Source organism: Nansenia antarctica, assembly GCF_963989245.1.
Source record: "Nansenia antarctica genome assembly, chromosome: 1".
In the NCBI taxonomy this organism is placed as follows: domain Eukaryota; kingdom Metazoa; phylum Chordata; class Actinopteri; order Argentiniformes; family Microstomatidae; genus Nansenia; species Nansenia antarctica.
Genome location: NC_137674.1, coordinates 22,235,572 through 22,251,556, shown reverse-complemented (window position 1 = coordinate 22,251,556; position 15,985 = coordinate 22,235,572). Strand labels below are relative to the sequence as shown.

General features: G+C 47.0%; 2 protein-coding genes across 2 annotated transcripts in view; both read left to right on the top strand.

The window, feature by feature from the left end:
- The first annotated feature begins 6,882 nt into the window (after nt 1-6,882).
- rpia (ribose 5-phosphate isomerase A (ribose 5-phosphate epimerase)) lies at nt 6,883-13,697 on the top strand. Its single transcript, XM_080543601.1, has 9 exons — nt 6,883-7,139; nt 7,704-7,764; nt 8,506-8,561; nt 9,430-9,489; nt 9,892-9,956; nt 10,129-10,197; nt 10,408-10,549; nt 11,963-12,062; nt 12,372-13,697. The coding sequence occupies exons 1-9, from the start codon at nt 6,897-6,899 to the stop codon at nt 12,467-12,469; spliced, it is 894 nt and encodes a 297-aa protein (XP_080399727.1). The 5' UTR covers nt 6,883-6,896; the 3' UTR covers nt 12,470-13,697.
- Nucleotides 13,698-15,100: 1,403 nt separating this feature from the next.
- eif2ak3 (eukaryotic translation initiation factor 2-alpha kinase 3) overlaps nt 15,101-15,985 on the top strand; it is a 42,641-nt gene continuing 41,756 nt past the window's right edge. The window contains exon 1 of the mRNA XM_080538924.1: nt 15,101-15,485. Coding sequence (XP_080395050.1) covers nt 15,160-15,485 — 326 coding nt within the window. The 5' untranslated portion in view covers nt 15,101-15,159. The remainder of the gene's footprint in view (nt 15,486-15,985) is intronic.

Sequence of the window (15,985 nt, the reverse complement as noted above, 5' to 3'; positions counted from 1 at the left end):
TATATTCTCTGTACTCATTCACATTGCAGTGAATTCCTCTCCTCTCAGAAATCTAATTCCTAAAACGGTCAGAATCATAATCTGTTGGTGAAAACCCCCAAATTGAATTTGTTGAAATTATGTACTGTGGTGTTTTATTCTTATTTCATATACTTTTTCTAATCATGAATGTATAATGCGTGGATTTTTATATAGCAAATATAAAATTATTTCGGTGTTACAGATCAGTCATTTTGTCAAAAAGATCAGCTATATTTGTAAGCTGTAATATGTATTAAAAAAAATATATGTTTATCAAACAGAATGTGTTGGCTTACTATGGTATATACTGTCCACTGAGAAAATTAATATTTCAAGCTGTTTGCCAAATAAAGAGTCATGTGCTGTAGTCATGGTAACGTATGTTGTTGTTTTTGCGATTAATTAAAAGACGTTTCGCATATGGTGCTGTGAATACATTCTGTCTGTTCACTTCACACCAAATGCTCATACACTTAACACACTTGCACTTAACACACCTGCACCTTAACACACCTGCACTTAACACACCTGCACCTTAACACACTTGCACTTAACACACCTGCACCTTAATACACTTGCACTTAACACACCTGCACCTTAACACACCTGCACCTTAACACACCTGCACTTAACACACCTACACTTAACACACCTGCACTTAACACACCTGCACCTTAACACACCTGCACCTTAACACACCTGCACTTAACACACCTGCACTTAACACACCTGCACTTAACACACCTACACTTAACACACCTGCACTTAACACACCTGCACCTTAACACACCTGCACTTAACACACCTACACTTAACACACCTGCACTTAACACACCTGCACTTAACACACCTGCACCTTAACACACCTGCACTTAACACACCTGCACTTAACACACCTGCACTTAACACACCTGCACCTTAACACACCTGCACTTAACACACCTGCACCTTAACACACCTGCACCTTAACACACCTGCACTTAACACACCTGCACTTAACACACCTACACTTAACACACCTGCACTTAACACACCTGCACCTTAACACACCTGCACCTTAACACACCTGCACCTTAACACACCTGCACCTTAACACACCTGCACTTAACACACCTACACTTAACGCACCTGCACTTAACACACCTACACTTAACACACCTGCACTTAACACACCTACACTTAACACACCTGCACCTTAACACACCTGCACCTTAACACACCTGCACCATATGATAGTTTGCCCCTTGACCTCCCCTGGATCTCAGGCATAAATGATCCGTAATTCATAGCTTTCAGTCACGTGGTTTCTTCCCTAGCAACCACCAACCTGACGGGCAAAAAGTATCATAGCAACATCGCTCAACATGGCGAGTGGACGCAATTTACCGGCTGCCTACTATTTAGACCACCTCACCCATGAAAAACTATCAAGATACACGGAAAAGCTACACATATTGGGCACTTGCGACCCATATCTAGCCCCCGCGGCTGTGTTTGAACCACTAAATGCAGCTAAGTCCCTGCCTGATCTCGTGTTCGGTGACATCTGGATCTATCTGGTGGAGAATCCATCCCCATACACCGCAGCCAGGATGAAGGCTTTTAAAAGCACCGAAAGCTACAAATATTTCCACTCTGGTTGGGTAACTAATGCTGGCGTGTGGAAAGTGAAGAATTTCTTCATCGTCAAAGCCAAGGTGAGTGACGTTAAATTAGCCAATGCTATCGGTATGCTAGCTAACGTTACGTTACGGTCAGTGGTAAGCTAGCTCTAGCCTCTTGTCAAAGCGAAGGTGCCTAACGTTTGCCTTTGGTTATGCAACGTTGTCTAATCTAACGTTACACAGATAAATTACTCTCTTGTGCTAGATAGCTCTAATTTTGGTAGATAGTTATGTTGATCACAGATGTTTACAGCTGGTGACAGGGCTGACATTGATGAAATTAAATCTAAACAAAACCTCTGTCCGTGTCAGGTGAACCATTCCTACTGCCTCAATGATCCACCACTGACAGCATGGGTTGCTGTGGAAAAAGACGGATTAATCCGATTTGGTCACTGTGTCTGCATGGCAGGATTAGGAGAAGTTTGCTCCCACATAGGTGCCATAACCTATGCCCTGCTTGCAGCTGTGAACAGGTATGATTTGATTTGATTCAACAAATGCATTATACATCACAGTAAAGTCATTTGTTAGGGACGTCACGACAAAGTTCGGGACTTATTTCCAGTGTGGTTCGCTTTACTACATCCAATTACATGCAGGCTAGATGGCACTGCATGCACTGAAAAGGCCTGCAGCTGGATTGAGCCCAGTATGGCATCCTTGAAACCAGCTGACTTGTATGCTGAAGCGAGCCAGATAAGGTTTACAAAGGTCCAGCGAAAGAGAGAAGCTGCTGGCTGGGTTGACCTCCCCCCAGCAAAGATGTACAGCATTCTACAGCATGCTGCATGCAACTGAAGACAGGGAGAATAAACCAGTGAAAAGCTGCATCCTGTCTGTTGTCCCTGGCCATGCAGAGAGGTTAACACTAAATAATAATGATTGTTTGGTTTCCCAAAAAATAACTAACATGCCATGCCATCTTTAGACACACTTTATGATAATAATTCATTGCATTTATATGGCAACTTTTCTCAGCACCAATAACAATTTACAAGGATCTTTTCATTCACACTCAGGTTCATACCAAGGGCAGTGCAGCTGAACATCCCTGCACCTTAAGCCAACTGTACATGCCCCAGTATCGAGCTTTATCAGACAAAGAACTACAGGCAAAGAGTGAAGAGATCTTTACAGGGTTGAGTTTGACAGAAGAACAGGTAGGCTACATTTAGGCCACATCAGTCAGTAAATTTGGTCATATCCACATGTCACAAACTTGTTACTAAACCTTATTTATTTCAAATAGTGCCACGTGATAGAGAAGGAGACACAACTTCAAGCAAAATGTGCCATGTGTTTTGAGCAGAAGGCAGGAAGGGTGACTGCTTCCAACATACGAGCAGTCTGCCACACTGACCCAGTCAAACCATCAGTCTCCCTGCTGAAGAAAGTGTGCTATCCTGTCGCCTACAAGGATACAAAGAAAACACCACATTCCCTCAGGTATTCACAGCCACTTAGGTACTCACATCGACAGCGATCTAGGGGATGTAAGAGAAAATTCTCATATGCAATACTTGACTTGGGCTAGAACAATAGACACATTTAAATGACTACAAAGACTTGATTGCACAGTTTCTGCCTTTCTGTGTTCCATAAGATACATTTGAATATATGCAATTACCCTTTTGTATTCCATGCCTGTCGTTGACCCTAGAAACTCAAAACAATGCTGAGTCACTCTAGAGTGATGGCCCTGCATTGTTCATTCCAGGCCACCACTCCACCATTCCCCCTAAATCTTCATCCCCCATCACCTTTCTCGATGTACAATGAGTATATGATGATCCCTCAGTAATGTTACTGTGATAAGAGCTGTGTTCATTGCTGTCATATTAGCTGTGCACTTTGTTGTGGTAAACATGTAAGCTATTACCTTAAATTGCTAAGACACACTGTTTGTGTTGTTTTTAGATGGGGTGTTGAACATGAAGAAGAGGTTGTTAAGAAATACACCAAGCTCACAGAGAGCCAACACACCAACCTCACTGTTAACAAAGCAGGGCTGTTCATCACCCCCAAATATCCTTGGTTAGGGGCATCACCTGATGGTGTCCTAACATGTGACTGCCATGACATGGGTGTGTTGGAGGTTAAGGCACCCAGCAGCCTTCAGGGTACCACAATGGTGGAGAAAAGCAGAGACAGCACGTTTTGTCTACAACTGACTGAGGGCAAACTATCACTAAAGAGTGACCATCAGTACTATTATCAGGTGATTTAAAAAAAATCAATCTGTTTTTATATTTGCTGGTGTAAAGCATCGCAATTGTTACTTTCATTTCAAGTTGACTAAATATAATGCTTTATTTATTATTAGGTCCAGACCCAAATTCACCTGACAGAAGCAAGCTACTGTGACTTCGCTGTTTGGGGACCAGGGACAGCAGACACAGAAGAAATGTACATTGAGAGAGTTCTGCCTGATTCAGACTTCTTTGACATTATCTGCGAGAAGGTCCACACATTTGTCAGGACCTGTGTAATTCCAGAGCTAGTATGTAAAGTCTTCACAGCTCCTGTTCTAGCATCACATGCCACCAAACCAGCTGAAGGCAAGAGTTGTTACTGTGGAATGCCTGTCCTGCCTACTGATGACATACTTGAGTGTACATCAGGGATCTGTAAAACACAATACATTCACAGCGCTTGCTTAAAGATAGACACCACTAACATAAAACGATCATGTTGGAAATGCAGTGACTGTAAAAGAGAACTAGCTAAACAGAAGAGGGAGCAGAAAAAACTGAACAAACCTTGACATGTCTTCATTCATTCTATGGTATACACAGCAGAAAGGACAAAAATGTTCAGATGTTAATATTTAATAAAACAATAAAAATTAAAATAAAACAAACTTTCAGTACATGTTCAGTTTTTTTATTTCATTAAATGTACATAAGAATATGCAGTTTTTCCAAATGAAATGTACACATTTGTGATGAGGCATACAAAGAAATCTTCTACGGTGTGCGGGACATCCTATTTCCTAGTTTATTCTATTCACCCAGCACCCGTCGATGTGCGTACCATATACAGCTTTATCCATGTAGGTACTAACCCAAAGGAAGTGTTGTTCCGATACCGATACTAGTATCGGCATGGCCACCGATACGCACAAAAATGCTGGTATCGGTATCGGCGAGTACTTTACAAAAACGTAAGTATATATATATATATATTTTATTTTTTTAATTTACTTAAGTTTTACAAAAACTTTACGAGTTTTACAAAGGTTTTGAGCAGTGCCAGACTAAGTGTTAGCAATAATTTTACATCGAGGTGAGTATGCGGCTCAAAAAACATGTTTTTTTGTTTTGTTTTTTCAAACGCCGTGGTATCGGATCGGTACTCGGTATCGGCAAGTACTGCACGGTCAGGTATCGGTATCGGTATCAAAAAATGGTATCGGAACAACACTAGGAACAATAGAGGGAGCAACATTTATCAGAGTGCAGCACACTTGCACTATCTTCTTGTCTTGAGGTGTAAGAGCATGAGGATGTTCAGCTTCACACATTTGAATTCCATTTCTACTCTGAAGGATGGTGTATCTATTTCGGGCCTCACCAATGTGTTTTCTATTTGGCCAAAACACAAGTGCTGGAACAAGCTTGGCATTCAATGCATCAATGGTGTTTCTAAATGTTCTGCTAGCAGTTGGAACGGAGACTCTAAAGATGCAGCTAAGCAATGCAAGGGGCAGGTTCATTTTGAGTCTCATAAGGGTTAAGACAAGTTGTTGGAAAGGAGAGAGGATTGTACCAGTTGGTAACAGGGAGAAGACAAACATATAAACAACGTGTAATTTGGCATAGGTGGGCATTCCAGTCATTGTCATCACTTTTTCATCATCATTTTCTAAGGTGGCTTCATCAAATGTACTTAATTTGATCATGTCCTTCTGCCGACGGTTCTCTTCCCTAAGGTCGTTGCATTCCCTCTCTAGTCTTGCAACATTATCCTTGCACCTGTTGTTGTTACACTGCTCAGCCTCAGGAGCAGGTAGCTCTGGCTCCATGTCAGGTAGGCTTTGATCTGGCAGTGCTGGGGCAGCTGCATCTTGCTGCTTCTCCTCACGCTTTTTCATAATTTTGTTGTGCTGCTCGTACCTGTACATTGCTTTCTCCCCTTTCCTCTTCTTGTTGGGTGATGTGTGCGAGAACACTGATGGAACCCAGTCAGGAGACAAAGGGTCGTCAGATTTGAAACCTATGAATCAATAATAACTTTACGGCATTAGTAGCTAGTGCTAACGTTAGCAACCTTTTGGCAAGCCACCTAAACAAACCATGCAGAAATGATTAACGTTAGCTATGTACAGATAATGGCTAAATGCTTTGCAATTGTAGCTAATTATATTAACATTACTTTAGCTAACTTACCTTTGATGAAATGTTCGCTGCACAGACGTGTGTGCTTTGATGGCATCCATTTCTGTCCCGCTCCTGGTACACTTCGTTTGATGGCATTAATCCACACATTTCTCCTCTCTTTATTTTCTTTTTCACTCGGTATCCTATAAAGACACAACCCAGGCCTATCTCCTCGCCGGTTTGTACACCCGATTGCACAGCAACTATCTGGCATGATTGTTTTCTAACCAATGCTACTGTGTTTCCTGGTGCTCTGCAACTTCACGGGCAGTGCCTTTTGCCCGTAAGGTGGGCGTTTCCACTATGCTGTGACGTCACATGAAAGCTATGAATACATACACGTGTTCTATTCCGTTGTCAAGGCACATGAGCGAAACCAGAATGGTATATTAGTACAACACTCGTACAACACACCACTCTGAGCAAAACGATTGAATTTCTAATTCGTTTCTACATTTCTAAACAGTTTGCAACAGTTTAGGTCTTGAACGATACGCAGGAGTGACGTCAGGACGGCCTGACTGCGTGCATAGATATCGACAATACGGAAGTATATGTGCGTGTGTGTGCACGGCCGCTCCACAGATCTCCAAACCATGTGTTCAGATATTCCTGCAGTGAGAGTCTCTGTACCAAGTCTCTACCCGCTGTTTACTGCTCATGATAAAACACCACGCACACGCTCACATTACACAACAACACCAGGATCTAACCCGAACACGCACGGATCTAACCCCAACACGCACGGATCTATAACCCTAACACGCACGGAGATTTAGCAACACAACACAACGGTGTTTCCTGGTGAAGGAGGAGCGCGTCTGTGTGGATGGGCAGCAGGGTGATGAGACTGAGGAGGTGGCTGGGGCTGGGCTACACCCTGGCAGCGTCGAAGGGGAGGCAACATCACCAACCCCCCCATCACCATCACCATCACCTCCCCCAGGGGTTAGATCTGCAGGGAGACAGACACGTGGGTGTGTTTAGTAGTAGCAGCAGTAGTAGTAACAACATCATGGCAGAAGAGGCGAAGAAGCTCGCAGGATGCGCTGCCGTGGACAACCACGTCCAGGTACGACACCTAACTAGTACCTAACCAGGACCCGTCTTCATAGCTCAATGTCCGACTTTATGATCTCCTATGATCTCATGTGATCTGTCCTGCTGGAGGGATGTGAGAGTAAACACCATGCCGCTGCTAGCTAACTAGCGGCTAGCTCTGCCCTGAGTTGGCTCGGTGGTCATCATATCATACTAGGTGATCATATCTTATATGATCAACAACCAGGGCATCTGTGTCATAAAGATCATCTTAGATGATCCAATGTTTGGTCACCTGAGTTACTTGTGTGAGCTAGCTGAGCTGGCTAACCCTGCCCACGACCACATGATGCAGCCCGTATGATCATGTTAAGTTAAACCTGGTGATCTCAACATCTGGACAGCTGACTTTAGAAGTGTAACTGTTCTAGATGGTCTAGATTATTCTCTTATTGCACTATAGTAGCCAATGAAGGTGAACTAACTAACTCAACACTGGTCTGTGTGGTCAGTTTTGCTTACTGACCCTGTCTCAGTGTTGTGGTCATACTGAATGTCGTGGGGTTATGTGAGTTTCACCATCTTTTGTCCTCAGAACAACCAGGTTGTTGGAGTGGGCAGTGGATCTACCATTGTCTACGCTGTGGACCGGCTAGGTGAGTGAATATGGTCTGGGTCTAATAATAATAATAATAACTTGGATTTGTATAGCGCCTTTCATAAAACCCAAGGACGCTTTACAACTCTAAAGGGAATGATCAGACAGACAAAACAGAAAACAAACAAAGCAAAACAGAAACAATGACTAGGGGCCAAAGGCCTTGGAGAACAGATGGGTTTTGAGGGCTTGTTTGAAGGAGTCCAGGGTAGGGGCGTTGCGGATCACTGTGGGGAGAGAGTTCCAGAGAGTCGGTGTGGCCACGCTGAAGGCTCTGTCCCCAAAGGTCCGTAGGTTGGTGCGGGGGGTGGATAGCAGGCCCATGTCTGCGGATCGCAGGTTCCCGGGAAGGGGTATGTTAGGGGAGGAGGTCAGTTAGGTACTGGGGGGCGCAGGCGTGGAGGGATTTGCAGGTGAGGAGGAGGATTTTGTAGGTGATGCGGGACTTGACCGGGAGCCAGTGGAGGTGAATGATCTGGGTCTGGTCTGGTCTGGTCTGTGGACAGGCTAGGTGAGTGTATATGGTCTGGTCTGGTCCTGGGTCTGGTCTGGTCTGTGGACAGGCTAGGTGAGTGTAGACAGTCTGTGACAGTCTGATCATTTGGTCCGCATGTCGGCAACCAATCAAAATGTTCAGACTTTACTTTTGAAACACGGAACTACGTTTCAACGTTGCTGACACGTGACTGAACAATAGAGTAGCAGAGTAGCAGAGTAATCATGGATGTGTTTCTTCCAGCTGAGAGAGTTCGTCAGGAGAAGCTGAACATCGTGTGTGTCCCCACCTCCTTCCAGGTTAGTGTCACTTCTGAGAACTCGCTGTTTCACCAGACACCACCCTGACACCCTGACACCACCCTGATACCACCCAGACACCACCCTGATACCACTCTCACACCACCCTGACACCACCCTGACGACACCCTGACACCACCCTGACGACACCCTGACACCACCCTGACACCACTCTGACACCACCCTGACACCACCCTGATACCACTCTCACACCACCCTGATGACACCCTGACACCACCCTGATGACACCCTGACACCACCCTGATGACACCCTGACACCACCCTGATGACACCCTGACACCACCCTGATGACACCCTGACACTACCCTGACACCCTGACACCACCCTGATGACACCCTGACACCACCCTGACACCACCCTGACACAACCCTGACACCACCCTGACACAACCCTGACACCACCCTGACACAACCCTGACACAACCCTGACACCACCCTGACACCACCCTGACACCACCCTGATGACACCCTGACACCACCCTGATGACACCCTGACACCACCCTGATGACACCCTGACACCACCCTGATGACACCCTGACACCCTGACACCTTGACACCTTGACACCCTGACACCCTGACACCACCTTGACACCCTGACACCACCCTGACAACACCCTGACAACACCCTGACACCACCCAGACACCCTGACACCACCCAGACACCCTGACACCACCCTGATACCACTCTCACACCACCCTGACACCACCCAGACACCCTGACACCACCCAGACACCCTGACACCACCCAGACACCACCCTGACACCACCCAGACACCCTGACACCACCCTGCCGTTGTTGAAACTGTCAGTCATGTGATCTCCTCCTTGTCGTCGTCGTCGTCCCCAGGCCCGTCAGCTGATCCTGCAGCACGGCCTCACCCTCTCTGACCTGGACAGACACCCAGAGGTACGGGACAGACAACAGGCTTTTAAACATTCTTCTTCTTATTATTATTAGTAGTAGTATTTCTGGATAGCTCGACCAGCTTTTGAACTATTTTTGAACTAACCCTAAGTTCATATTTGTTACTTCTCTGCTGCTGCGTGTTATCAGAGTTCAGCTGGTTGTGTAGCTGTTGTACCAGACACCTCCTCTGTGTAGCTGTTATACCAGACACCTCCTCTGTGTAGCTGTTATACCAGACACCTCCTCTGTGTAGCTGTTATACCAGACACCTCCTCTGTGTAGCTGTTATACCAGACACCTCCTCTGTGTAGCTGTTATACCAGACACCTCCTTTATACCAGACACCACCTGTTCTCTGTCCTGCTGCTGTGATAACTTGTATCTGTTCCCTGCCCCCCCCAGCTGGACGTAGCAATCGACGGGGCAGACGAGGTGGACGCAGCGCTCACACTGATCAAAGGAGGAGGGTGAGCGTCTTAGCTAGCGTCTTAGCTAGCGTGTAAGCTAGCGTGTTAGCTAGCGTGTTAGCTAGCGTGTTAGCCTCCTAGCTTCAGAGATAACAGGGCTAATGTTAATGCTAGCCCCCCCCCGCTCCTGATGCTCACTGTGTTGTGCTCCCCCCCCCCCCCCCTCTGACAGGGGCTGTCTGACGCAGGAGAAGATAGTGGCTGGATGTGCCAAACACTTTATAGTCATCGCTGACTACAGGTGTGTGTGTGTGTGTGTGTGTGTGTGTGTGTGTGTGTGTGTGTGTGTGTGTGTGTGTGTCTGTGTGTGTGTCTGTGTGTGTGTGTGTGTCTCTGTGTGTCTGTCTCTGTGTGTCTGTCTGTGTGTCCGTGTGTGTGTCTGTGTCTGTGCGTGTGTCTGATGGTTCTGCCTCAAGCTAACAGTTAAATCAGACCTCCTCCTCTCTAACAGGAAGGACTCTAAGACCCTGGGGCAGCAGTGGAGGCGGGGCGTCCCCATCGAGGTGATCCCCATGGCCTACGTCCCCGTGGCCAGAACCATCGCCCGGCTGTACGGTGGGGAGGCGGTCCTGAGGATGGCTGTCAGCAAGGCTGTGAGTGGAACAACCTCCTTCCCTCCATCCCTTCCTCCATCCCTCCCTCCATCCATCCCCCCTCCCTCCATCCATCCCTCCCTTCCTCCATCTCTCCCTTCCTCCATCCCTCCCTCACTTCCTCCCTCCCTCCATCCCTCCATCCTTCCATCCTTCCCTCCATCCATCCCTCCATCCCTTCCTCCATCCTTACCTCCCTCCATCCCTCCCTCCATCCGTTGCTTGTTCGCCGCTTCTCCGCACGAAATCTAGATATACTTGCAGTATACAGAGCAGATTGTCCTACAAAGACACTTAGATTTTGATTTAGTTATCTAAAAATTAATTAGACCCCTATACTTTCTTTTATTTAATTTTTTTGTTTCTTTTTATTTTACTACTCGATCTTTTCAGTTTGTAAAGCGTCTTTGAGTGTCTAGAAAAGCGCTATATAATGTATTATTATTATTATTATTATTATTATTATCCCTCCCTCCATCCCTCCTTCCATCCATCCATCCATCCATCCATCCCTCCCTCCCTTCATCCCACGCTCCCTCCCTGGCTGTATCAGGGCTCACACCAGCGTCCTTCCCTCTCTCCTCCACAGCCGAGCCGACAGTGGAAGATTCTTTGTTCCTCCCTGTGTCCTTGACTGTGTTGTGTTGACATATTGTTCAGGGTACAAGTAGTTATGTCCAGATGAGCAGATATGAGCAGAGATGTTTATGTAGTCTGGTTCAGCCCCGTCCTGCAGCGTCTGGAAGCTCTGCTGGGAAAACGCTTCAGACTCGGCCTTCGTTTAGCTACACACAGACACGAAGACACACAGACACACAGACACACAGCCACGAAGACATACAGACACACAGACACGAAGACACACAGACACGAAGACACACAGACACGAAGACACGAAGACACACAGACACACAGACACGAAGACACACAGACACGAAGACACACAGACACGAAGACACACAGACATGAAGACACGAAGACACACAGACACGAAGACACACAGACATGAAGACACGAAGACACACAGACACGAAGACACACAGACATGAAGACACGAAGACACACAGACACGAAGACACACAGACACGAAGACACACAGACATGAAGACATGAAGACACACAGACACGAAGACACACAGACACGAAGACACACAGACACGAAGACACACAGACATGAAGACACACAGACACGAAGACACACAGACACGAAGACACAGACACGAAGACACACAGACACGAAGACACAGTCCCTCCCCAGCCCCTCCCCAGTCCCTCCCCAGTCCCAGTCCCTCCCACAGTCCCTCCCCAGCCTCTCCCCAGTCTTAATAAGTATCTGATCCTTGAAGATGACCGTCTCCCTGTCTGTCTCCCTGTCTGCCTGTCTCTCCTCTGTCTGTCTGTCTGTCCTCCCAGGGTCCTGTGGTGACGGACAACAGCAACTTCATTCTGGACTGGAAGTTTGAGAGCAGCCAGAACTGGCAGGAGGTGAACCAGGCCATCAAGATGATCCCCGGTGAGTAGACCTGACAGAGAGACCCTGCTCCCCTCCCCTCCCCCCCCCTCCCCTCCCCTCCCCTCCCCCTCCCCTCTCTACTGAGTAGACCTGACAGAGAGACCCCCCCTCTACTGTCAGACAGACCCCCCCTCTACTGTCAGAGAGACCCTCCTCCCCTCTCTATTGTTCTCATCACATGTAAAGACATGCGAATCTAAGACATGATCAGTCATGTGACGTAGGAAGGCTCTAACCATGTGATGTAAAGGGTTCTAACCATGTGATCAGTCATGTGATGTTCAGGGTTCTAACCTGTCATGTCTGTAGGTGTGGTGGAGACGGGTCTGTTCGTGGGCATGGCAGAACGGGTCTACTTTGGGATGGAGGACGGCACTGTGCTGATCAGAGACCCGCCTGTCAACTGAGGAGTCCCCCCCCAGACACCCCCACCCCCACACCCTCCGTTTGGACTCACCTTCTGAGCCACAAGTGCCATATGAGATTCTCTACTCAAACAGACATTTCCCCCCCACCTTCCTACCCTGCAGTCAGCCCAAACATGTAAGAGGAGCTGGCTCTGTCTGTCTGTCTGTCTGTTCTGATGTTTTCTAGATACTGTTCCAAACATGCTGTCTTGCTGTGTAAGAATATTTCTCTTTGCATTGCAACAATGTCTGTGTACCAACAATGTATCAACAGTGCAACAACAATGTACCAACAGTGTACCAACAGTGTACCTATTTGGTGGTTTTCACTTTGTCTGCAGTCACACAGTGTGTTATGTTGATGTGGCTGCAGACTCACACTCTTGTGAATAATATCAGTTCTGTCTCTCTGTACTCTCACCATGAACAGCTCTGACACGTCTTAAACAATGTCCTTGTCCCCTAAAGACAGGCGTTGACTAGTGTTGCTACATGGTGAAGAATACTGCAGTGGTTGTGAGATCTGTGGTTGTGGTTTCCTCTTCAGAACAGCAGACGTCCCTGTTGGTGTCACACCGCTAGCTCTCTGCAGGGCTGAAGTCCAGAGTCCAGAGACAGAGCTTATCTAGTCTTTCACAACACTGACACTGATAGTACCTTCTACCTTCTGTTCTGTGTGTATTTACATGTTGACTGTTGATTGTTTTCTTTGTGCCTTTTTTAGTCCCTTGAGTGACGTTTCCTTTCACTACTCAAACCTCCTCCAGAGGCCTTGTGGTGAGATCTTACCCAGGTCTCCCCAGGTCAGAAGTCTTGTGGTGAGACCTCCCCAGGTCAGAAGTCTTGTGGTGAGATCTCCCCAGGTCAGAAGTCTTGTGGTGAGATCTCCCTAGGGTCAGAAGTCTTGTGGTGAGATCTCCCCAGGGTCAGAAGGCGCATATGTAGTAATGTTTCTCCACGCGGGGTTAACTTCAACAATGTGTTTAAAGGAGGTCCAACTGGTGTCACTTTAAACACGTTGAGGGTGTGGGGGGTAGTCTTGTACAACACCAGCTATGATGTTCAACTGCAGCGGAACCTGTTTGGGTCACTTATGTGGATTCTGTTCTAGTTTTGCACCAGCAGCCTTTCTTACACGTTCTTTCTATACCAACAATACTGTGATGATGATTATTTTCTGAGAGCTGTAAGGTACTGTGTATTATAGCAGTGTTTAATACAGGACCAAACCAACATCAACATGTCTCCTGTCTGTTTTATTGACCTTTATTGACCTGACTGTGATGCAATGACAATATTCTCCTTGTTCACCTCAATGAACCAAAGAAGTTGTTTCTAATCATCTTAAAAGTGCGTGCAGGTATTGTCAGCTCAGAGGCTGTTAATACCAACATGAATGAAGCTGCAATTATGCCTCCATTGTTGTTTAGATGATAGATATTCCATAAAGGTATCTCTGATGTGTGGTTTCACTGTTCCTGTGTGAGTCCTGCAGTATGTATGTACCTCCACCAGGGGGCGCCGTGTGGCCAGAATACTTCCAGATCCAAAGGTTGAATAGTTACACTGTAACTTACAGAACAGAAGTGGAAAAACGTGTAAACAATTTGAATGAAGTTATGGTTTCACTTATGATGAAGTGGATCTGTCACAAGTATATTTTAGGTTCACATGAATATCATACTAGGCAAGGCAGGTTTATTTGTATAGCACTTTTCATACAACGGGGGCAATTCAAAGAGCTTGTACCTACGATACAGCATTAAAAAATAAATTAAAAAATACAGCAACGGGGTAGGATATAAGATGAACTCAGTTGTTTTTAAAGAACACATTTAGTAATCCCGTGACGGTGCGAGGCCCGGCCTCCTCGGCTGATTCGGTTTATCACCTTGGAAAGTTCCGGAACAGGAACCGTCTAGTCGCGCGGCCACGTTGACGTTTCTATCCCGTCTGTTTCTGTCGCCGCAGATCCGCTTCCTAACACCACCGTAGCAACGAGATGATTGACAGGTCACAACATCCAATCAGGGGCCTCCGTGTGTTTCGCGGTAGTGTAAAGTAACCAACGGCTTCCGTTTGGTTTTGAATAGTACTTCCGATTGGACGAACGACGACGTTCTTAACCAACCAGACGTCGCCTCGAGGACACGCCACCAGGGAGCTTCTGACGTCACCGTTCGCTTTCCCCCGCGGCGGCCCCGACGGCGCACGCGCACCACGTACAGAGATCTGACAGACAACCGGTTGTCCAATGGGCGGCAGTGTTTGGGAGGCGGACACGTCTTAGAAAAAGTCATTTGAGTGACAGACGAGCCGTCCAATCGGGTACTGCTTAGTACACGAGTTGTTGTGACTGACGGCGTGTCGTCCAATCAGATCTCTCCGCATGATAATGTCGTTACAGTCGCAGCTCACCCGGCCAATCCCTGTGTGGAGACGAGGAGGGCGCAGCGTTACTAAGACAAGTCTGGAGTCATAAAGGGAATAGTATGGTGTCCTGCTGGCTGTTTATGTTTACCTAAAAATAAAGGAAACTGGAAGGGCATCGGAGAAGCAGCCGAGTTCGTTTAGATGATCCTGTCCATAGCTGTACATTTTGTACTTTTTTAAAATTATTTTTAAAAAGATTTGCACTAGTATCGGGCATGTAAAAATCCCTAACATTTACTAATGTGCCAATCTTTCAAATGGAAAAGGGGCTTCACTTTGGAAACGTGAGCTTGTCCCTGGTTCCCCTGCTGCTGCTGCTCCTGCTGCTGCTGCCGAGAGCCTCGCCGGGGACCGCTCACACCTCCGCGGCAGAGGACCATGGTGCAGGAGGCATGGACCTGGGCAAGGTTCTGGACCTGGGCTCCGAGACAGCAGGAGAGCACGGGGGGGTCATGGAGCGGGGCTTGGAGAGTGTCGGTGGCCCGGTGGTGGGCGACGTGACAGTGGAAGACGAGACCGGGGCTCCGGTGGACGGCGAGGAGCTGTACGGGACAGAAAGTGACGGAAACATCAAACCGACAAGGTAAGCATGGCTTTATCAACACAACAACACGACACAACACAACTGACAGCTAGATGTTCAACTTCACTAAACACAAAGAAACAAGCATCTCTCTTTCTCTCTGTCTCTCTCTGTCTCTCTCTCTCTTTCTCTCTTTTCTCTCTATTTTCTCTCTCTCTCTCTGTCTCTCTCTCTTTCTCTCTCTTTCTCTCTCTCTCTCTCTCTCTCTCTCTCTGTGTCTCTCTCTCTCTCTCTCTCTCTCTCTCTCTCTCTCTCTCTCTCTCTCTCTCTCTCTCTCTCTCTCTCTCTCTCTCTGTCTCTCTCTCTCCGCTCCTGCTTTCTAACTTTGTGCGTAAACAACACATGAACAATGAACATCTCTTCCCCGGGTGTGTTGTTGTGACTGGTAGTTGTCAGTCCATGTCCGTGTACGGGGTCCCGTGGGCTTTGCTTGGTGGTGATTCTGACTTGGTTCACACATGTCTGCGAGGTTTTGGCAGTGTGACCAGCGCGCTCCCACA

Excerpts from the sequence above, each read along its gene's own strand:
- rpia (XM_080543601.1), top strand. The coding sequence starts at position 6,897 with ATGGGCAGCAGGGTGATGAGACTGAGGAGGTGGCTGGGGCTGGGCTAC. Across the intron at positions 10,198-10,407 it reads ATAGTCATCGCTGACTACAG|GAAGGACTCTAAGACCCTGG; the intron begins GTGTGTGTGTGT and ends CCTCTCTAACAG. Across the intron at positions 12,063-12,371 it reads GGCCATCAAGATGATCCCCG|GTGTGGTGGAGACGGGTCTG; the intron begins GTGAGTAGACCT and ends TCATGTCTGTAG.